Raw genomic sequence first — 23,879 nt, 5'->3', positions numbered from 1 at the left:
TGGGTTTCAACTTACCAGCCCAGGGACATTGGGCAAATTGTTTAGCACCTCCAAACCTTAGTGGGTTGTTTTTGCTTTTTGTGGGGTTTTCTGTTTGTTGTTTTGTTTTGTTTTTATTTTTTTAAGAGTTTATTTATTTACTTGAGAGAGAGAGTGCTGGGAGAAGGGCAGAGGAGGGAAAGAGTCAAAGGGAAGAGGTGGAGGGGGAGGAAGAGAGAATCCTCAAGCAGACTCCCAGCTGAGTGTGGAACCTGACATGGGGCTTGATCTCAGGACCCTGAGACCATGCTCTGAGCTGAAATCAAGAGTCAGCTGCTCAATTGACTGAGCCACCCAGGTGGCTACCTTTGTTTTTCCCCCTTTATTTTTTCATTTGTTAAATGGGAATGAAGATAATGATGATGGTGGTTATAGTGGTATCCATCTTACTGAGTTATCCTGAAGATTTAATTCAGATAATGGGTGCCAAGCCCTTGGCACCATGGTAGCACTCCATATGTCTTGAATTAAAAGGGACTTCAGGTATCTCAGCTATCAGAGGTGGTGGGAAATTTGATCAGTAATATTCCCTTTACCTCCAATATTCTGTGCATATTTAATCACTTAAAACACTTTTCTGAAAATAATATCTTAATGGAAACTATGAAAGGTGGTGTGGGTGTGGGGGAAGGATGTGTGCAGAAGTAAGCACTTTCAAAATCACATCACAGACTTCAGAAAAAGACACCTTGGACCACTGACCCTAAACCACGTCTTTTAAAAACAGTTACACTCACTTCTGAAATTTGATCACATTATAGTCATTGGTTTTCTAGTGCCCATCTCTGTGTTAGGGTTACTCAATAACAGTAATAATTCAGTGATCGGGATGGCCCCTTTGCCAGAACCAGGCTTACAATCAAGGAACTCTGCCTCAGGTGAAGTTCCAATGCATCTTTGCCAATAATTAGCTGGGGGCACTTGTGCAAATCATATCACATTTTTATGCCTCATTTTCTCATCTGTCCATTGCTAATAAATAGTGTCCAAGCTCACTGAGTGAGCTCACACACACAGAGCTCACACACACACAGAGTTGTGAAGACACAATGAGAACAGAGCTGAGGAAGCCCTTGCACAAGTTAAAAGAAGCACTTGAGATGATAATCATTTGGAGTTCAATGTGTTGCTAATCCACAGGTGTACGGGACGAGTTTAGATTAGTGATCCTCAACTCTGCCTTCGCATTAGATCCACATGGGGTCTTTAATTTTTTTTTAAGGATTTATTTATTAGGGGGAGAGAGAGAGAGAGAGAATGAGAGTGCCCAGAAGCAAGTGGGGGGAAGGGCAGAGGGTGAGAATCCAGGCAGGCTCCCTGCTAAGCCTAGATCCCATGATCCTTGAGATCACGACCTGAGCCGAAAACATGAGCTGGACGCTCAGCCACTGAGCCACCCAGGTGCCTCCCCGCCTCACTTGAAGTCTTTTAAAAGCTACCAATGCCCAGACTCCATTTCCAGATCTTCAGATGTAGTCAGCCTGGGATGGAGCTCAGACTTGCGAATATTTTTTAAAAAACACCCAGGATGATTCTAATTACAGTGGCTTAGATTTTAAAGCAAACAAAACAAAGTCAGAATTTAAATGAAGCGCTCCATATGTTGTTTGATATAAAGTCTAAGTTCTGCCGAACTGTGAGCTTGACTGACTTTTCCCCTGATTTGACTGAACCAACCCATTGTTGACTTCATGGATGCACAGCCTCAGGTTACAATTCATGGTGTGAGTGTTCCCAGCCGTACAGTCCTGCCCAGTGATACAGCCGGGGCCACATGAAGATTTAATGTGTGGATCTCAGTTTCCATCTTTTAGGAGTGATGAAGAAGATTGGAAAAGAAAGAAGCAATGGAAAGGAAAAGGAAAGGGATAGGCTCCGACCCAGGTGTGGGAGGAAGAGGCTGAGTAGGAGAGACAGGACAGACCACAGAGGAAAAGCTGTCTTTGATTTCTGGAACTCATTTAGTTGAGGCTGCATACTGGTGGCTAGAACGCCAAATAAAGCCTGTGGGTACATTTTGTGTGACCTACACTTTCCTTTAAAACTGTTTGAAATTAGTTGTCAATATCTAAACATCAGATCCTCACTTAAAAATTGGATTTCTGGCATTTATTTATTTTTTAAGATTTTATTTATGTATTTGAGAGAGAGCAATAGCATCAGAGATAGCAAGAGAGAGCACAAGTGGGGAGGAAAGGAAGAAGCAGGCTCCGGGCTGAGCAAGGAGCCCAGTGCGGGAGGTTGGGATCGTGACCTCGAGCAAAAGGCAGACGCTTAACTGACTGAGTCACTCAGGCACCCTGATTTCTGGCATTTCTTGAAAAAAAAAAATCAAAAGGTCTGTCCTATTCCTCCTGAAATAGGTGGGATACGTGTTCTCCAGGTTCTTACGCCCAGTCTACCTTGCTCATTTGTCACATGTACGTGGGCTGTGGTTGTATTTGCAATCTATCCATAGACCTTAGTACTAGCACATTCGAATTTAAGAGCATTTAAACTATCCATGCTTGATCCCACCCAAGACCAATTAAATCAGAAACTGCTGTGTTTTAGGTTATTTTGTTTTAAACTCTCTGGGTGATTCCTGTCTCTGTCTAGAACTGAGGACTTCCAGCTGAGTTCACCTATTCAGAAGATTTGCCCACAAGCCCATTTCTTATCTCTGAAAGCGATCCATTAAGAAACACTCGATAGGATCATAAATTCAGAGGGTTTTAAAACTGGAGATCTTGGAGAAAACATTGGTCAATCAGCACTTCCTGTCTTAAGGTAAGAAAACAGGCCTAGAGGGAAGAAAAAATTGTCCAAGGATTATTACATTATTTGGTATTGGGGCATAGTGTATTTTATGATGTTTTCTATTTTCACGCAAAGGTGTATTTGTACTTTTTTAGTGTGAATGATCTTTTTGTTTACATGCACTATTTTGTGATGCTTTAAAATTCTCATTATTTCTATTCTTTCTTGAATATTTTGTTGGGAACTACCTGTCATAGCTTGGATAAGCCTTAAAAACAAAGACAATCCTATCCAGTGTTTTAGTTCTTGATCAAAAACATCATTAGAGCAAAAACATACATGTGCCAAGAAGGAATTTTCTCAGAGGCTGAACTGTTCCAGGCTGTTTCAACGCTGTGTTTTTAGTAGTTATTTAAATCTATGAATTTTCAGTTAATGAGGAAGATTTTTAGTTTTGTGGTACCCACACTGCTCAAATACATTCACTGTTCTCATTTATTTAAGCATCATGGGGATTTTTTTTTTTTTTTTAATGTAATAGGCAGTTTGTCCCATATCCAAAGTTACAGATTGACTTTGTTAACTTCTGGAGTTTATCAGTATTTTCTTAGAGAAATCAGAGTTATCTCAAAACATCTGAATATGGATAGGTTAATTCCCAGATATCATAGGCTGGCCACATTGATAACGGACATTTAAAAGACCACATAGGGGGCGCCTGGGTGGCTCAGTGGGTTAAGCCGCTGCCTTCAGCTCAGGTCATGATCTCAGGGTCTTGGGATAGAGCCCCGCATCTGGCTCTCTGCTCAGCAGGGAGCCTGCTTCCCTCTCTCTCTGACTGCCTCTCTGTCTACTTGTGATCTCTCTGTCAAATAAATAAATAAATAATCTTAAAAAAATAAATAAAAATAAAAGACCACATAGGAACCGGAAGAGAAGAGGAATTCTGGAGCGATGGGTGCAGGTGTTGGGAGACTGTGAACAAGGTAGGATGCAGGGCTCCTCCTGTCCCAGGAAGTGAGCGGCTCATTCCCTGGCGAGCTTCCTTTGACAGGGGGCTTCTCTCCCTTGGTTCTGCTGACTTTTGCAGCCAGACAACTGTTGTGGACTGCCATCCTGTACATTGTATAACATTTCCCAGCATGCTCTGACCTCTCTCCCCTAGGAATCTGCAGCATCCCCTCACTTGTGACGGTCAGAAATGTCTTCAGACATTGCCAGAATTGTCCCCAGTAGAGAACCACTGCCTTAATTAATTCCACTTTCTCTGGACCTTTAGAAAGCATGCCAAGAATTCCTAAACATTCCAAGCATAGTGACTGTGATGTTCATGATAAATACTTTCCGTTTATATAATACTTTACAGTTTTAAATGTATTTCCGCACAATTCTCACATGCCCAGATTAAATGTAAAAGGAAGTAAGTGGCAGACTTCATGAAAACCAGGAGGTGAAGCTATTCATGTTACTTCCTTTATCTTCCCGATTCTATTTTGTTTTACTGAGAAAGTGTGTTTGTGAGGATCATTAATATATTGTCTGCAGACAGATGATCATAGCTTGTTTTTTAAATTTAGTCGTCGTTATTATTGTTAACGTATTTGCTACTACCATGTGCTAGGGAGCTACGTGGTCTATGACCCCTGTTTTCAAGGAGCTGAAATTCTAATTACAGAGGATGATACGTACACATGAAGACTATCAACATATGTAAGAACCCTTGTATAAGCCAATGAGTAATCTATACAAAAATGCTTAAAGAATCCATGACAGGTAAATAATCAATCATGGGTTGCTCATTAAAGAAAGATATCACAGAGAAGGTTGGTTTGAAATTAAAAAAAAAAAAAAGCATGAAAACAAGCTGGGCTTTGAGAGAATGTACTCTAATAAAAATGGGCTTCACGGGGCGCCTGGGCGGCTCAGTGGGTTAAGCCTCTGCCTTTGGCTCAGGTCATGATCTCAGAGTCCTGGGATCGAGCCCCGCATCGGGCTCTTTGCTCAAGCAGGGAGCCTGCTTCCTCCTCTCTCTCTGCCTGCCACTCTGCCTACTTGTAATCTCTGTCAATTAAATAAATAAAAATCTTTAAAAAAAAAAAAAAAAGAAAAGAAATGGGCTTCACAGGAAGGGGGAGGAGAGCATGTTCAGGGCCAAAGGAATGGTGTGAACAAAGCAGAAAACTGTGTTAAGACTAGATCGATTGAGGGAATGGAAGGTTCAGGAGAATGTCATTGGAGAGAAAATTAAAGAGCTAGTTACGAGCAATCTGGGATTGTGTTGTAAGGTTCCAGAGATTAGACTTCATGCTGTAGACTTCGAGAAATTATGATTGGCAAGAAGAGAAGAGGGATGGGCCAGACATGTATTTTCAGGAACAACCTGATTCTGTAGTGGGGAGAGGGCAGCGTCAGCAGGTAGCATGGAGGAAAGCCAGTTAGGATTGTGGGTGGGGAGGGATGAGGGGCAGGGAGGGGACATACGAAAGAATGTTGATGGAGCATGGTGACTGATTAGATAGTAAACAGCATTAAAGCCATACCCGGGCCCCAAGTCTGAGTGATGAGGAGAACAAACATTATCTTTAACAGGAATAGCAAAGCTGTTGTGTGAGGTCAGCGATGTGTTCTACTAGGCATGTGGAGTTTGAGGTAATGGCAAACATCCGCGTGAAGAAGTCCAGCGGGCCCCTGGTGTCTAAAAAGAATTCGTGGAAATTTTTCTGAGCTGGAAGGAACCTGAGAGATCCTCTCTCCCTCCAGCCTTCTCATTTTACAGATGAAGAAACATGTGACATGTTAAGTGACTTGATCTTTATCAAGTAGTATTTATGAGGGAGATCCTATTTCATAATGCAGAGGAATGCCAGTTTTATGAAATGAAAAAGACTGGGGGAAAAGTCTGAAAGATGCCTTTGTGGGATGGAACCTGACACTCCAGGCTTGAAACCTTAAAAAAGAAAGAATTTGGAGTGTGTGCTAGAAGGAGGAACCCCTACCCTCCAGGCGGGAGAAGGAAGTTAGCCTAGAGGCAGTGCTTAGAAGCAAGCGGTGGGGAGGTGGGGAGGTCAGGAAGCCATGCTCCCTGCCTGCCGCAGTTGGAGAAAATGAGAACTGAGAAAGGGCCACCTGCCTTGACCGGAAGTGGTAGCAGTAGTAGCAAGTATCGTCCCAAGTAGTATGAGGCACTGTTGCAGGTGCTGCCCGTGGAGTCGAGCATGGACTCTTGATAATGACTGTTTGAGGTGGGTATTCTTCATCTCCAGTTTACAGATTCAGAAACTGAGGCAAAGCGACATTAACCTACTTGCCTGGGGTCAACAGCTCCTGAATGGTGGAGCCGGAATTTGCCAGTTGAGCATGGTTTCAGGGGAGTGATGAAGACGGGAGCAAGTTGTTCAGGTTGTTGGCAGTAAAAGGCTGGTGGGGGCTGGTATTTCAAGGTTACAGACAAGTCACTTTCCAGATATGGAGCTGAGAGTGATTGGCGGAGGGCAGGGGAGCGCGTGGAGAGGAAGTGGTGATACAAAGTGCTAGCAGAGTTGTGACTTGCATTTGGTTAAGCCAGTCAGAGTCTTGAAGAAGAGAGAAAATGTCTTTACTTTGAGATTGCTTACAGGCTCCTAGGCTTTTCACAACCAAAGGCCACTTTTATTATTCCCCACCTCCCAAAGATCATTTTCAAAGATTTTGAGTATCAATTTTAAGCTTTTTAAAAAGTTTTTATTTAGGGGTGCCTGGGTGGCTCAGCAGGTTAAGGCCTCTGCCTTCACCTCAGGTTATGATCCCAGGATCCTGGGATCGAGCCCTGCATCGAGCTCTCTGTTCGGCAGGGAGCCTGCTTTCCCCTCTCTCTCTCTGCCTGCCTCTCTGCCTACTTGTGATCTCTGTCTGTCAAATAAATAAACAAAATCTTTAAAAAAAATAAATAATAAAAAGTTTTTATTTAAATTCAATTTAGTTAACATCTAGTGTATTACTAGTTTCAGAGGTAGAATTTAGTGATTCATCAGTTGCGTACAACACCCAGTGCTTATTACCTCAAGTGCTCTCCTAAATGCCCATCACCCAGTTACCTCATCCCCCATCACCTTCCCCTCCAGCAACCCTCAGCTTGTTTCCTGTAGTTAAGAGTCTCTTATGGTTTGTCTCTCTCTCTTTTCATCTTATTTTATTTCTTTTTCCTGCCTCCATGTTCATCTGTTTCATTTCTTAAATTCCACATATGAGTGAAATCATATGATATTTATTGTTCTCTGACTGACTTATTTCGCTTAGCACAATACCTTCTAGTTCCATCCATGCTGTTGCAGATGGCAAGATTTCACGCTTTTTGATGGCCGAGTAATATTCCATTGTAGATCTACACCACATCTTCTTTATCCCTTCATCTGTTGATGGACATCATCTGGGCTCTTTCCATAGTTTGGCTATTGTGGACATTGCTGCTATAAACACTGGGGTGCATGTGCCCCTTCAAATCACTGTCTTTGTATCCTTCAGATAAATAGCTAGTGGGAGAGTTGCTGGGTCGTAGGGTAGTATATAGCAATACAGGGCTTTCTCAAGAAAGAAGTCTTAAATACACAACTTAACCTTTCACCTAAAGGAGCTGGAACAAGAACAGCAAATAAATCCTAAGTCCAGAAGGAGAAGAGAAATAATATAGATTAGAGTGGAAATCAATGATACAGAAATTAAAACAAAACAAAACACAGTAGAACAGGTCAACAAATCTAGGAGCTGGTTCTTTGAAAGAATTAATATGATCAATAACCCCTTCACCAGACGTATCAAAAAGAAAAGAGAAATAACCCACATGAATAAAATCATTAATGAAAGAGGAGAGTTCACAACAAACACTGCACAAATACAAGCAATTATAAGAGAATATTATGCGCAATTTTATGCCAACAAATTAGACAATCTGGGATAAATGGATGCATTCCTAGATACGTATGAACTACCAAAACTGAAGCAGGATGAAATAGAAAACCTGAACAGACCTATAACCAGCAAAGAAATTGAGGCAGGAATCAAAAATCTCTCAACAAACGAGTCCAGAACCAGATGGCCTCCCAGTGGAATTCTACGAAACATTTAAAGAAGAATGAATACTTCTTCTGAAGCTGTTTCAAAAAATAGAAATGGAAAGAAAACTTTCAAACTCATTTTATGAGGCCACCATTACCTTGATCCCAAAACCAGACAAAGACCCCACCAAAAAGGAGAGCTACGGACCAATATCCCTGATGAACATGGATGCCAAAATTCTCACCAAGATACTAGCTAATAGGATCCAGCAGTTCATTTTTTTTTAAACATTTTTTATTTATTTATTTGACAGACAGAGATCACAAGTAGGCAGAGAGGCAGGCACAGAGAGAGGAAGGGAAGCAGGCTCCCCGCTGAGCAGAGAGCCCGATGTGGGGCTCGATCCCAGGACCCTGAGATCATGACCTGAGCCGAAGACAGAGGCTTTAACCCACTGAGCAACCCAGGCGCCCCGATCCTGCAGTTCATTAAAAGGATCATTCACCATGACCAAATGGGATTTATTCCTGGGCCACAAGGGTTCTTCAAAATCTGCAAATCAATCAATGTGATATACCATGTTAATTAAAAAAAAAAAAAGTACAGGAACTATACGGTCTTCTCAATAGATGCAGAAAAAGCATTTGACAAAATACAGCATCCTTTCTTGATTAAAAACTCTCTGCAGTGTAGGGATAGAGGGAACATACCTCAATATCATAAAAGCTATATGTGAAAACCTCACAGGGAATATCATCCTTAATGAGGAAGTACTGAGAGCTTTTCCCCTAAGGTCAGGAACACAGCAGGGATGTCCACTACCACCACTGTTGTTCAACACAGTACTGGAAATCTTGGGCTCAGCAATCAGACAACAAAAAGAAATAAAAGGCATCCAAAATGGCAAAGAAGTCAAACTTTCACTCTTTGCAGAAAACATGATGCTTTATGTAGAAAACCCAAAAGATTCCACCCAAAACCTGATGCAAAACTGATAGAGGAATTCAGCAAAGTCGCATGATATAAAATCAATGCACAGAAGTCAGTTGCGTTTCTATACACTAGGATTTGTTTTAGTTGAAGTGTAATTTATATGTGATGCAATATCCAGATTGTAAGTATACTGTTTAATGAGTGTTGACTACAACTTTAATATATTAATTTATTTCCAGTTTTTATTACTGAAAGAAATACAAAATTGCTGGTCAGAATTTAGGATCATCACAGCAAGGTAATGTAATCTAGCCTAACGCAAGGATACCTGACATTTTAGTCAACTTGTTTGGCTTGTTTGAGACCTTTTGAGATACAGAAAGCAGCTCATGGATTCATGTTATCCAAGGACCTCAGATGGGCAAACTGCCTTAGACTTGAGAAGAGATGGCAGGAAGAATAGGACCATCATTGGCCGTAGGCCTAATGCTTTCTCAAAACTACTGACCTAGCTAGTAGAGCTAGGAAAGGTTTAATCTTACTAGTTTCACAGAATAAAAAATTCATAACAATTTTTAAATTAAGTGTGTGTGACTGGATATGGAGGCATTATTATGTTTTTTAGGTTGATAGTGATCTGAGGTATTGTTTTATAAAAGTATTTTCTTCAGAGATAAGTGCTGAAATATTTACAGATGAGAGGATATCTGGGATCTGCTTTAGAATAATTCTCTGTGATGGTGGGGGTTAAACTTCAACAAGACTAGCCTGAATTGATAATTGTTGAAATTGGTTCATGGGGACTCATTATTCAGTTCTGTCTACTTGCATGTATGTTTAAAAGTCCCCATAATAAAAAATTTAAAAGGGGGGAATAAAATTATGAATATCAGTTAGGGTTTAGTTGCATGTTGCAGAGATCTTTCTACGTATGTTAAGTGAAAGGGATTTAATACAGGCAATTAAGTGCCTATAAAATTGTCAGAAGAGACGGCAGGACAGGCCCTAGGCTGGGTCTCTTGGAATAATTACTGGAATACCACCTCTTAAAACTAGTCCGGAGGGGAACCACTCCTTGTGCCTCCATCCGGAAGCCAGGGAACCAGGAAGCCAGTTTCTCACTGTCTCAGCTGCATGATACGGAAACACACCACGGGACCTAAATCTGATGATCAGGAATCCAGAGCCTCAATTGCTGGTTCCAGAGCCATCTGCACCTGCTAGAACTGCACCAGCAACATGGAAGCCTTGCCCCACCCCCCACCTTGCTCTCTGATTGGTGGGATCCAAATATACCTAGAACCCCATCTGCAAAAGATCGTGGGAAATGTAGCTCTCAACTTTCCATCATTACAGAACTGGACTAACAGGAGTAGGAACAAATACCGAGCAGGCCAATCCACTCTGAAGTATATTAGCAATTGAGACTGTATTTATCCCCAAAAGTGATTTTTGACGCAGCTTAAGTGACAATATATTCTTTGGTTTGTCTTTCCCTCTCTAGTATTTTATTTTATTTTTATTTTTTTAATATATTTATATTTTTTAAGATTTTTTTAAAAATTTATTTATTTGACAGAAATCAAAGGTAGGCAGAGAGGCAGTGAGAGAGAGGGGGGGAAGCAGGCTCCCCGGCGAGCAGAGAGCCCAATGCGGGGCTCGATCCCAGGACCCTGAGATCATGACCTAAGCCGAAGGCAGAGGCTTAACCCACTGAGCCACCCAGGCGCCCCATATATATATTTTTTAAGTAGGTTCCACACCCAGCGTGGAGCCCAGTGTAGAGCTTATTGTGGGGCTTGAACTCACGACCCTGAGATCAAGACCTGAGCTGAGGTCAAGAGTTGGATACCCAAGCGTGCCCCGCTGCAGTCTTTTACCAAAGTCTTTTACAGCATTTACCAAAGCTGTAAACCTTCCACTACTCAAGAACATGTACCTTGCTCCCTCTGCTCTAACGAGGTTCATCTGAATGGTCATGCAAGGCTGTTCTGTGTACATTTGGCCAGTGCTATTCCCAGTACAAGTTATGTCTTCCCAATCCACTGGTCTAAATCCACCTGGTTTTAGACATAGTTCAAGTCCTAACTTTGTAAAACCTTAGCTCGTTGCTCCAGGCCCCCCTTTTTTCCCCTTCCTTCCTGCCTGCTTGCCTTCCTGACTTCTGTACATCCGTATCCGTGTATACCTCCGAAATCTTTCTGGATTTACTCTTTGTTCTGCCATATAGTTGGGTCTCTATCATGCAGAGATTTGTCTTTCTTGCTTAAATAGGGTACAAGTAATGTAAGCCTAGACAAGGTTCTCTGTGTATTTTCTTCTCTGATACATAACACCATGAAGAGTAGAGACTTATGTCTTTTACGTTGGTACTCTTGGTAAAATGTACCAATCAGCATACTGAGATAATGCTTGCTTAAGAGTACCTCACAAGATTGTGGTAAAGGACCAAAGATGTTCTGTGCTGATTAAACTTTAATTTGTAACCCATTATAAATGTTGAGAGAGTGTAATTATGATTGAGCTAACATCAAGATCTTCACAAAGTGACCCTGTTAGGCCTTTTCATTAATTGTATTGTCTTTTAATCGCCTCTGTATTTCAGTGAAGGTGTCATTCTTTGCTTTTTGAACTCAACCTACACTTCCTGCCAGTGCCGTTGACCATGATCTCCTTCACTGAGGAGTCTCAGCTCAGGCCCCATCTCCACCTGTCAGTCTCTTGTCTGCTAAGCAGGGTCACTGTCCAGAAGTAAACGATTGGGTGTCAATTTACGCACAGTCCCGCAGAGCAGCAAACATTTGCAGCGATGGTGTAGACCCATGTTTACTATCTCCGCGTAACTTGGGATAGGAGATGGTATCTTGTTAAGCAAAAAAATATGTGGGGCACCTGGGTGGTTCAATTGTTAGGCGTCTGCCTTCAGCTCAGCTCATGATCCCAGGATGCTGGGATCGAGCCCTGCGTCGGGCTCTCTGCTCAGCGGGAAGCCTGCTTCTCCCTCTCCCACTGCCCTTGTGTTCCCTCTCTTGCTGTCTGTCAAGTAAATAAATAAAATATAAATATATATATATGTGTGTGTTAAAAACTGTATGGTATGATTTCCATTTTTGTAAATGTATACCTGTTTTTTATTTGTACACTTTTCATTTCACAGATACTTATTGAGTGCCTACTACGTGCCAGGCACTGTATCTATGTGGGTAGAAAGGCCCTGGAAGGTCATATATGTATACAGTGATCATCTTTGTGTGTTGACATAACAGGTAACTTTTTTCTGTTTACTTGTGTTCCCTTCATTTGCAAAAACATATTTTCTAATTTTCTCTGCAAAGCTTATATTATTTATTAATAAGGAACTAATATGTCTGTTAAGCTGCTGCCTCCGGCTCAGGTCATGATCCCAGGGTTCTGGGATCGAGTCCCACATCGGGCTCCCTGCTCAGCAGGTAGCCTGCTTCTCTCTCTGCCTCTGCCTGCCTCTCTGCCTACTTGTGATCTCTCACTCTCTCTCTCTGACAAATAAATAAATAAATACAATCTTTAAAAAAAAAATAAAAAAATTTTCTGTTCTACAAAATGCTTATAATCTAATTCTACATGAAGTAGGTTAAAAACAGTCTAAAATCCCAATATTAAAAAAAAGAGAGAAAAGAGAAGAGGGAGCTAGAGATGGGGGAAGAAAAAGAAGGAAAGGATAATGAAGAAAAAAGGAGAGGAAATACATCAGAGTCTAACAGTGGACCAGTTTTGGGTGGTGGGATCTTTTTTACAATGTCTGTTCTAATGATTCTACGGTGAGTGTGTATTAGTTATAGAATAAGAAAAAAAATTCTTTCTCAAGGACTGGTCTGAATGTGACTTTCCTATGAAGCTGCTTCAGATTCTTGAATTTGACTTTTTTCAAACTTTGAAATCCTTTACCGAGCCTTAATAGATAGATGATAAATCGCTCAGAGAGGAATTTCTAAGTGTGGCCTCAGTCTTGGTAAGAGGTGTCACTAACTTTAACTTACCCCATTTTGCAGCTTTCATTTTCAAGAATGAGTTAGATTTCAGATAGGTTATTTCATAACAATAAAAATGTATTTTTAAAAAAGGAGATTAGGACACAGACAACACAGAGACAGCAGCAAGACACGTGAGGACACAGAGAGAAGGCATAGCTATCCACAAGGCCTCTGAAGAAACAAAGCTTGTTGACTCCTTGTTCTTGGACATCTAGTCTCCTGAACTGTGAAAAAAAAAAATGTCCTGTTTAAGCCAAAGGAAAAAAACATTTATTCTTTGTGATGAACTTAGTACTGGTATTTGCCTAATACTGACATAATTTTAGTGGCGAGGATGTCCTCTGGTTCTTTTTATGCTTTTGCCTTTTTGCCATTTATTTAAATGACTATATAACTTGTACACACACATATATATTGATACAAAAGTTTAAATTCAAACAGTGGATTCCAGATCTATGATTAGTCTACTTTTCCTCTCCTCAGAAAATTTTTGTCTCATGTCCTATTTCCTACCAGTCTGTAGAGAGGAAAGGACACAGCCCAAACTGCAAACACCATCCACTGAATCAGCTTCCCACCAGCCCCGTAGGATCACTTCAGACTCTGAGGAAGGTGTACAGGAGAGAGCCAGTGTGGCAAGACTGCTGGAAATTACCCAGTCTAGCCCATCTGGGCAGCTTTCATTAAGGCGGCCAACACGTCAGAGTGCGTGTTAGCACACTGCAACTTGGGTCAAGTAAAGCCAGGTTGTAAACATTGTTGCTGTGTGAAGGCACTGAGAACAATTAGTGATGGCCCGGTTGCTAGCCTTACCAGCCTCCTGCCTAGAACAATCAGCCCTGAGCCACCAGGTGTGCCTTTGCCCAGGAGACTCGAGGCTCGTCTCTCTCTGCCCGGGCTTCCTGCTGTCCAGTAGAGGCCCTGCCCGGTAGGAAGGTGAGTCTCCCAGAACCTGAGGTATTAGGAAGTACTTTCTTTCTTACTTGCTTGCTTTCTTGCTTCCTTCCATCCTCCCTTTCTCTCTCTTTCTCTTTCCTTTCTCCCTCCTTCTCTCCCTTCCTCTTTCTTCCTTCTTTCCCTTTCCTTTTCTCTCTCTTTTTTCTTTTCTTTTTGTCTCCTCTCTTCTCTTTTCTTTTCTTTCTTCCCATCTTTCCCAGAGGGCAGTGAGAGTGTCTTCATCAGCAGGGGACAGAGTTGCCCTCTCTGAGGTGTGTAGGGAGCTCTAGGCCCTCACTTCAGGGTCCATTTACCCTGGCCCCAGATGGCAGGGGCGGTCTCTAGCACACTTAGGGCCGCAGGCTTCAAATGTACTATAATTGGCTTTGTCTCCAGGATTTCCCACCCGTACCTGGGTTCTAGCGTTTTCCGCATCCCCTCATTTGAGGGTCCAGACTCCAGAGGACAAGCACAGGGGGAGGACACGAACAGAGGTCTCTGGCACTGGGGGAATTTCCCTGTTGGAAGTTGTAAAGGATCCTGGAAGCAGGGGCATTTCGTGCTAGATAGGAGTCTGTGTGAACAAAAAGGAGTACAGTATGGCCTGGTTGTGGGAAAGAGAGGAAGAAAAGTTCTAAAAAATTATCACTCTAAGGTATTGCCTATGGGTCTGGAAAATTCTATCAATGAGCACAGTGCTTCTTGGGATATACTAGGGTGCTTAGCTGGGCACATCAGAATTTTTTTTTGTTTGTTTGTTTTTAAAGATTTTATTTATTCATTTGACAGAGAGAGAGAGAGCTCACAAATAGTCAGAGAGGCAGGCAGAGAGAGAGAGAGGGGGAAGCAGGCTCCCCGCTGAGCAGAGGGCCTGATGGGGGCTCGATCCCAGGACCCTGAGACCATGACCTGAGCTGAAGGCAGAGGCTTAACCCACTGAGCCACTCAGGCAACCCCACATCAGAGTTTTGACTCTTCACTAAGCTATAGGCAGCTTATGGAATTCAGGATCAGACAAAGTACTATTCAAAGGGGTTTGCCATTGGGAGGTGAAAAGAAAAACAAACTTACTGGCATTCTGCCTCATTCCACGGCCCCTATGCCCTCACTGAGATGACCCCTTGGGGGCTCCTCCACCTACACAGGCCCTGCTTTTCAAGTTGTGTCTAGCTCGTCTTGGTGGCCACCTGTTTCTTAATTTGTGATGCTTTGAATCTGAACCTCTTCCCCCCCATACCATGGAAATGTATGTCCCCGTCATCCACGTGGGAGAGACTGTGAACCCTGCAAGTTGTTCCTTTTTGGAGAGGAAATATAGTTTTAGGTGGATTAACCTAAATCCCCCGAGTATGAGTTTTTAATTCCCTAATTCCCTGACACAGAGTGATTTCACTGAAGAGATTGATTTAATCTCTTGCAGTTGATGGATAAAGTGTTTGCTAAATTTCAAACCACAGATTTGTCCTTTATTGCTTGACCCCCCCCAGGTTGCGTCGTTGATCCCGCATGATGCCATTTATTGGGGATCCGCATTTTTATTAAACTGGGCTTGCTAAATCTGAGGTGCTTTTGTGTCTGTGTAGTCTGTACCCACACTGTGTGTGTCCTGGGATCAGGTGCATTAAAATAACGGCATCACTTTCATTTTAAATGCACTGTTCCATTAAAGGCATCTATACTGGCCACTGTGGATGCGATATTCCTGTTAACGTGCACACAAGAGCATGGGACAGGACTCCTTTTGTAGTTAAAATGGAAAGAGATTTATGACAGGCATAAAATTTAGAAAGAAGCTTCCAGGGGAGCCTGGATGGCTCAGTCGTTAAGTATCTCCCTTCAGCTCAGGTCATGATCCCAGGGTCCTGGGATTGAGCCCTACATAGGGCTCCCTGCCCAGTAGGAAGCCTACGTTCCCTCTCCTACTTCCTCTGCTTGTGTTGCCTCTCTTGCTGTTCCTCTCTCTGTCAAATAAATAAATAAAATCTTTTTATTTTTTTTTTTTTAAAGGAGATAAGCCTCCTTTGATATACAAAGATGGCCTTAATGCATTGGATGGCAAAATGGACAAGTTATCAGGAAGTTAATTTTGTTAACTTTGTTTACTTGTAATGGTTTATCTTTCATTGGTGGTGATAGTCGTATGTTTAAGTAGTTTTCGTTGTGTTGTTTTCTAGGTCTGTCAAGCTTACATTTTTGCTGCTATCCATTTTTAATACACTCAGAACAGAACTTGGACGAATTTTTTTGACTCCAAAGATACTTTGTAAACATGATGCATTTCAAAAGTGGACTCGAATTAACGGAGTTGCAGAACATGACAGTGCCCGAGGACGATAACATTAGCAACGATTCCAATGATTTCACTGAAGTAGAAAATGGTCAAATAAATAGGTAAGTATTTTTGCGCTAACACTTTCAAGCCCATGAAAGAAATGTCTCTCAAATATTATTCTGGTTTTTGATTATTCTCCTGAATTATTCATTACTAAAGTTATGCTCCATTTGAAGACGTAATTTGAATTTCTTATGTGACATCTGTTGGGCCCGGTCTGCCATAGCAGAGGAAGCAAATAGGAAAGTAATTTATTCATCTTTTCAAATCTTTCAATTGAGTCTAATAAAAATATATAAATTCGATGGACCCCAACCAGCCCTAACTTTTCAAAAGCTCTGTGCTTGTGAATCAGACTGACTGCTGGAACTTCGCTGCTGAATGAGAGCGTGAATGGGCATCATCTGCCCTCACCTACATTGTCACCCACCAACGGTTAACAACCCCTTTGCCAATGATCCCACTTCAAAACTACAAATCCAGCATTATAATCATCATTTATAACACAGATTTTAAATAGTAATAACCAGAGTTGGGGCCCAGTGGCTCTCTTGAGAAACTGTAGTAGAGACTCAGTACATGAAACAGAAAGAAAAGATAGCATGAGTGGGAGGAGGCAGGTGGGAGGCAGGTGGGAAAAGTGTGCCCGTGAAGCTCTTGGCCCCAGCTGTGACCTCAGCAGGTCCTTGCAACTCTTGGGTCCTGTGTTTCGTAAGTTAGAAGAGTAGGGCCAATAACTTTTTTTTTTTTTTTTTTAAATGATCTGGGGCATTCTTTGACATGTGGATTTTGTAGCCAGATATAGGGGTCATTTCACAGGAAGTTCTCCCGGTTGGGACTTGGTGATGTGGTTTGTGGAAAGCATGTAGACTTCTAAAAGGCCAGGGGAAGAGAGTGGAGTAGATAGCACCACTTATGAGAACACCAACAACGTACACATTTGGGGGGTGTTCAGAAGGAAATTGGGAAACATATGTCAGCTAACCAGATACCTTTGTGGAAATTATTTCTGGAAATCTGCTCTCCTTTCTGCTGTGCTGTGCAGTTGGAAGTCCAGCAGAGGACTCGGGGGCCGTCATTCATGAACCCAAGTTCCAGCCCTGCCTCTTCTCCTCCCTTTTCCCTTCCTTAAATGTTCTTAGAGGTGAAGTGTGCCACCCAGACACTTCCTCATTATCATCCAAGTACCATTCACTGTGTTGGGATATGTCTTATGGTTGGACCCAAAATATGCTTCTTGCACCCTTTCTGAGTAATTATCAATAGTAACTTCCATTTCTTGAATGTCAGGTGTTTTTACATTTATTGACATTTTTCCTTATGACTTGCAAAGCTTTCTTATGAAAATAAGGAAAAATTAAAAATGCATTTTACAAATAAGGAAGCTGAGGCTCAGAAATGAAATGACTTGCCCAAGGGTACACACAGGTCTGTCAGAAATGCCTGTCTTTCTGCTCTATTCTGCTGCCTCCAACTATAATCCTGGGACATGGATGAAAAAAAGAGTCTTTACCAATTTTATTAAAATACCAGTGCTATCTTAAGCTCTGTACACCCAAAGTGTTCTGCAGTCATTGCTGACCTCCACTTAACAGGGGATGGGAGTCTAACCATTTCACAAGTAGGACATTTTGGTTGTATAATAGAGCTTCTTTCCTGAAGCAGTGCAAACCTTTGAGGTCCTTAAAATGAGTCATTATACTATTCAGTTCAGAATCTGAACTTGATCTTTAAAAGTTGTACTTACTAAACTAAGAATGGTAGGCTTTTGAAGAGATTACAGCTTGTAGTAGCTGGAAGCACCCATTCTTGCCTGTGGCTTGGGCACCTTGCCTGGGTGATCTCACTTCCTCCCAGACTGTGACTAAGGCAGTACGCGGGGACAGCGGGAGCGCTGGTGGGTGTTGACCATTTGCTTTGTGGAATCTGGTTTTGCTACTGCAAATACAGTGTGATGCATCTCTTTGCCTGACACAGTTCATGAATCTTGCTTCCTTTCTGGCTCTAGGACAATTCAAATTAAAAACAGCATGTGATAACATGAAGCCAAAACAGGCAAATGGAAAAGACCAAAAAAAAGACCCCCATCATGATTCCTGCAGAAGCTACACCTAAATACCTCTCGCTCTTCTTGTGGCTTTTTCACATGGGGAGGAGGGAAGCAGGCTCAATTATGGGAATCTAGGAGGGAGCCTTCTGCCAGAGCAGTGAACTGTTAGATCACAGAGTCTCTTTTTAGGAAGCCAGAGGGACTGTTGAAAGCAAATATTGATCTTTGCTTACCTGGCATGTAACTGATAGCTTTGCCTGGAAACTCCCCACTAGGATACTCTCAGAATCATCTTTTTAAGTTTAGTTAAAAATAGAGTAGAGCCATGTGGGTATTAGGACTCCTGCCCTTATTCCAGTTCAGTTGTTTTACTTCATGCCCTAATTTTTGGGTTGTAGTCATGGAAATCTATACTTGAAACAGGAAAACCTTTCAAAATGTCCACTAGGCCTGCACTGCTGACATTTTAATGTGCACGTAAAATGCCTGGAAACCTTGTGAAAATGCAGATTCGGGTTCGGGAGGTCTGGGACGGGGCCTGAGATTCTCATTTCCAGCCAGCTCCTAGGTGATGCCCATATTGTCGCTCCGGGCACCACACTTCAGAGTAGCAAGCTCTAGGCTCTTTTTCTAGATATGAGCTTCTTGGCAGAAAGAGCCGTCTTAATCATCTTTATATCTCTTATACCTTGTAATGATATGATAAGAGTGCCTGGGACAGGATGGATGTTACAAAATATTTGTTAAATGAGAAAAAGAGAGACAGACACACACACAGACACAGACACACACACACACACACACACACACACACACACACACGGAACCATTAGTGCATGGTTTAGAATTAGATTTGAATTGAATCCTAGCTCGATCACTTCTGTGATCTCATTCTTTGAGCCTTGGTTCCATCCCTGTGAGACAGGGATAATAATAATAATTGACTTCATGGGATTGTTGGGGAATAGTAAATGCAATACTCTTCTGCTGTTTGTAGGTTAAGAATTCAGGCTCTGCCTCCAGCCAGCTCAGGTTCAAATACTGGCTCAGCAGTTTAGTTTTTAGCAATGTAACTTTGGTCAAGTTACTTAATTTCTTTAAAATGGAGCTAATAATAGTACATGGTATACGATACCACATGTAAGTATTGTGAAAAGAGATGATAAAATCCATGTAAAGTACTTGGCAGAGTGTCTGGCAATAGTAACCCTTTTAGTAAAAAAGTAGAAAAGTCTCTATCAATCATAGGGCAACCCTCTTTCTTTGGGATGCACTTCTCTGTTCTCCACTCCAAGGAATAACAATATCGATTTAGCTTTCAGATGGTTGCTGGTTATTGTTACTTTAAAGCAGCTGAAATATTAAATTTGTTGAAACATTAGTAGATTATCCTAGCTGTATCCATGCAAATATTCATATATGTTGTCTATTGTTGTTCTCATCTCTGTGCAGAGGTAGTGCTGTTATGACCCCAGAAGCATCTAACAAAATTTGAGAGTCTTTCAATTAAAATTTTTCTTGAAAGGATCTGGGGCAGCTCTTGTCACTATACCCTTACCAGCCTCTGTTTGCTTGTTTTGGTCCCTCTATATCTTTCAGAATTTATGTCCTAAATTTGTCTTTCTTGGAAGGGCCCTTGAAAATGTAATATCTTCTCTACATATTAAGGAAGAAATTTCCACTATTTCTTCCTATGCTCAGTTTTCATGTCAGAAAAGTCCTTCCTTGCTTTAACAGCTCCTGTTCCAAATAAAGTCTGTTTTCTTTTCAGTAGAGTTTACCCGTCAACTAAGGCTTTGCTTACTTCCCAGTCTTCTCTTTATTTAAAAAAAATTTTTTTTAATTCAAGTATAGTTAGCATACAATGTTATATTAATTTCAGGTATGCAATATAGTGATTCAGCAGTCTGTACATTACTCAGTGCTCATCAAGATAAGTGTACTCTGAATCCCCTTCACCTATTTCCTCCATCCCTCCAGCCCCGCCTACTCTGATAACCATCAGTTGGTTCTCTATATTTAAAATTCTGTTTTTTGTCTCTTTATTCCTTTATTCACTTGTTTTATTTCTTAAATTCTACATATGAGTAAAATCGTACAGTATTTGTCTTTCTCTGACTGACATTGTACTTGGCATAATACACTCTAGGTCCACCATGTTATTGCAAATGACAAGTTCATTCTTTTTTGTGGCTGATAATATTCCATTGTATGTATGTATGTATGTATGTACCTTGTCTTCTTTATCCATTCACCTGTGGATGGACGCTTGGGCTCCTTCCATAATTTGGCCATTGCAAATAATGCTGCCATAAACATAGGGGTGCATGTATCTTTTCACATTAGTGTTTTCGTATTCTTTGGGTAAATACCAAGTAGGGATTACTGGATCATATGGTAATCTTATTTTTAATTTTTTGAGGGACCTCTAGACTGTTTTCCAGAGTAGCTGCATCAGTTTGCATTCCTACCAATAGTGCACAAGAGTTCCTTTACCCCTACATCTTCACCAGCACTTATTGTTTCTTGTGTTTTTTATGTTAGTCATTCTGATAGGTGTGAAGTGATATCTCATTGTGGTTGGATTTGCATTTCCCTGATGATGAGTGATGTTGAGCATCTTTTCACGTATCTGTTGGCCACCTGAATCGGTCTTCTCTTCAAATGCCTTCCATTTCTTTCATTCTTTCATGTTTTCTAATCTCCTTGTTACTGCTTCTTTCCTCTTATTCTCTTTTCCTTTTTGGTGTAGAGTGTTAGGATTTCAGGGAAAGAACGAACAAAGGTCATTCAAGTTCAAGCACTCGTGTCTTTTGTGTTATGAATCCTCAAATGAAACACTATAATCTAGTACGAACCTGATTGGTAGAGATCACAATAGGAAGATTATTCTCCTATCATACTACCCATCCTTAATTGGATTGTTATTGTTGTTGATTTATTTTTGGTTTTAAATAACTGTTCTAGATTTCTCGCCTCCTTTCACACTACCTCAGTGTAACGCCTACATCCTTTCCAAGGCTTTGTCTGTTGAAGGTCATCGCGACAGCCACTGTAGGTTTTGTTTTGTTTTGTGCACAGAACAACTGGCTACCTAAGATTTGGTTGAATTCTGCTTCATAGGTTGACCTGAAACACTTTTTTAATAACACTTTTATCATTTAAGACCACATGTCAAAGACCCCCTTGCCCACAGCCCATTTTTTTAGTCAATAAAGAGAAATTTTATTTCAATTTCTTTGCCAGAGGTCAATGCTTTTTAGCATGGAATTGCACTTTTTAAATGGTGAGATAATGGAAACTTGTAATAAGTCGCACAACCTAGTTATTTTGAATGGACTTTTCACAAAAGAGGTTGGTTTTGTTTGTTAAAAAAAAAAAGTTTACAGAAATGCAAAGCAGAGATATAAAGACTAAGAGAAGGAAAATTTGGAAAAACATAAAGAGAATAAAGATGCTTTCTTTAAGGACTTCATTCTTACTGAGCTAGATTTCCCTGCAGCCTAAGCAACTCCATACTTCTTAAAAAGAAGATGCATATTCAGGTTAATAGGGTCCTCTGAGTTGCGGGTGCATGGGCAGGGACATATAGGAAGAAGAGGGAGTGCGGACATCACATAACCACTCAGGATGCAAAATGACCTCGTGACGCAGAAAAATAGTAAATAGGTCAGAGTCCGAAAACTCCATTTAAGGCCAGAGCATAAGAAGACCATGGAAGATGAAGGCTTTGAACTGGCAGGATGCCGCTGGCTGAGAGGAGGATGGAGGGTCTCCTGAGAGGGGGAAGTGGATTGCTACTATAGTTGATCCTTGAACAACACGGGCTTGAACTGCACAGGTCCAATTTTTTTTGAAGTAAATACAGGACAGTACTGTAAATGTATTTTATCTTCCTCGTGACTTTCTTTCTTACTTTCTTTTTTTTTTTAAAGATTTTATTTATTTATTTGATAGACAGAGATCACAAGTAGACAGAGAGAGAGAGAGGAGGAAGCAGGCTCCCCGCTGAGCAGAGAGCCGGATGCGAGGCTTGATCCCAGGACCTTGGGATTATGACCTGAGCCAAAGGCAGAAGCTTTAACCCACTGAGCCACCCAGGCAACCCCCTCGTGACTTTCTTAATAACGTTTTCTTTTCTCTAGCTTGCTTTATTGTAAGAAAACAGTACGTAATACATATAACACATAAAATATGTGTGCATCAACCCTTGGCGTTACTGGAAAGGCTCTGGGCAGCAGTAGGCTGGTAGTAGTCAAGGTCTGGGGTGACGTGCAGAATGTCCTGGCCTGGCTTGTCTCCTCCTCACCAAAACAAAGATCATTTTGCGGAGCAGGGGGAGCTAACACTGGGATGTTGAGACAACCTTAAGTTAAGCAGTACTTGGAATTGCAGAGTAAGGGATCCTCACTTGAAACTTTGTCCATGGCGGAGCCAGTGAAGATTTAGGGGAAAACCGATTAAGCCAGGCTGCAGAAAGCGCCCCAGAAGAGGCAGAATCACAGAGGCATTTGACACACTGTGTTTTTTAATATGCTTTTTAATGGTTACTTATTACCACAGCTCTGCAAGTCACGTTCATTATTCTCATCCTGCAGAAATTCTGTAGGAAAGCCCTGGCAATCATGCAGAGACTTTATTCTTTATCCCTTTCCATGGTACAATGTTTGACCCTAGTAAATTTCCCCGGGGTCACAGTGCCTGCGTTCCATTCTTCTCTGCCCACCAGTCCTCCGCCATGGACTCTGAGGCACGCAGCCGGGCTGGGAACGTAGATCTGCCCCAACAGGCAGCGTACTGGTGTTCTGTTTGGTTTCTTTGAACATGTTGGGGCTTTTCTCTTGATTTAAAATAATGGAAATGCTTTTTGGAAAACAAGTCCCTCCACAAGAAGGGCAAATGGGGGACATTATGGATAAAGATTTGGTGAGACTTCAGTTGGCTGTTAAAGTTATCCTGATTAAATACAGTCTTTTATTTAATAGCAACACTAAATTCAAGTCCCTTTCATCCTGGCAAGTCCAGCACCCACATTTTTTTAAGGTTGCTGTCTGTGCGAAAAGGAAGACAGCTTTTCCTTGCCCCTCTTCAGCCAGATCTGTAAACCTCAATTCTGTGTAAAGATTTAAAACAAGGGCAGGGCACCTGGGTGACTCAGTCGGTTAAGCGCCCAACTTTGGTGTCCTGGGATGGAGCCGTGTGCTGGGCCCTGTGCTCAGCGCGGAGTCTGCTTGGCCCTCTCCCTCTCATTCTGCCCCTCCCCACTCATTCTCTCTCTTTCTCAAATAAATACATAAAATCTTAAACAAATATTAAAGGCAAAAGAAGGGTCACACCAATCATTAATAGCAACAGCAACACTATACCACTGCCAGGTTGGTCTCCAAAGATACTGGTTTCCCTAGGTCATTCTCTTGCTAAGAACCTGCAGTAGTATTTCTCAGGCCTCTGCCTTTAAGTTCCCTCTGGCTGATCCCACCAATATAAGAGGCTTTTCCTTTTCTGGATTCCTCATCTCTACTCCCTTTTGCACAGCCAGACCTCCCTGCTGCAGTTTTAGCTGGCACAGTCTCTCCTGCATTTCAGGGGACCGAGGTTGCCTTCTACTTCGGTTCACCCTCTTGCTGGACAGGTGGCAGGCATAGGCAGATGTCGAAGGGATAAGCCGCAGATCATGTGGCTTTTATGAGGTGATGGCCCCAGGGCAAGTTCGTAGTATGTATACCGCCTGTCTTTAGCTTATCCTGGCAAAAGAAGGCGAACTTGGAGAAGTAATGCCAGTGAGAAGCCAGACCCCTTGATGAAAGAC

General features: G+C 41.7%; 1 protein-coding gene across 1 annotated transcript in view; it reads left to right on the top strand.

The window, feature by feature from the left end:
- The window catches only part of LOC111158010 (solute carrier family 38 member 1), a 69,714-nt gene that overhangs the window by 3,329 nt on the left and 42,506 nt on the right, over positions 1-23,879 (top strand). The window contains exons 2-4 of the mRNA XM_022519786.1: positions 2,638-2,808; positions 11,900-12,008; positions 15,863-16,079. Of these exons, the coding sequence (XP_022375494.1) occupies positions 15,958-16,079 (122 nt within the window). The 5' untranslated portion in view covers positions 2,638-2,808; positions 11,900-12,008; positions 15,863-15,957. The remainder of the gene's footprint in view (positions 1-2,637; positions 2,809-11,899; positions 12,009-15,862; positions 16,080-23,879) is intronic.

This window comes from Enhydra lutris, unplaced genomic scaffold (genome assembly GCF_002288905.1).
Source record: "Enhydra lutris kenyoni isolate GAN:26980312 unplaced genomic scaffold, ASM228890v2 scaffoldscaffold56, whole genome shotgun sequence".
In the NCBI taxonomy this organism is placed as follows: Eukaryota; Metazoa; Chordata; class Mammalia; order Carnivora; family Mustelidae; genus Enhydra; species Enhydra lutris.
The sequence above is the reverse complement of the archived record's forward strand: the minus strand, read 5'-3'. Positions and strand labels throughout refer to the sequence as shown.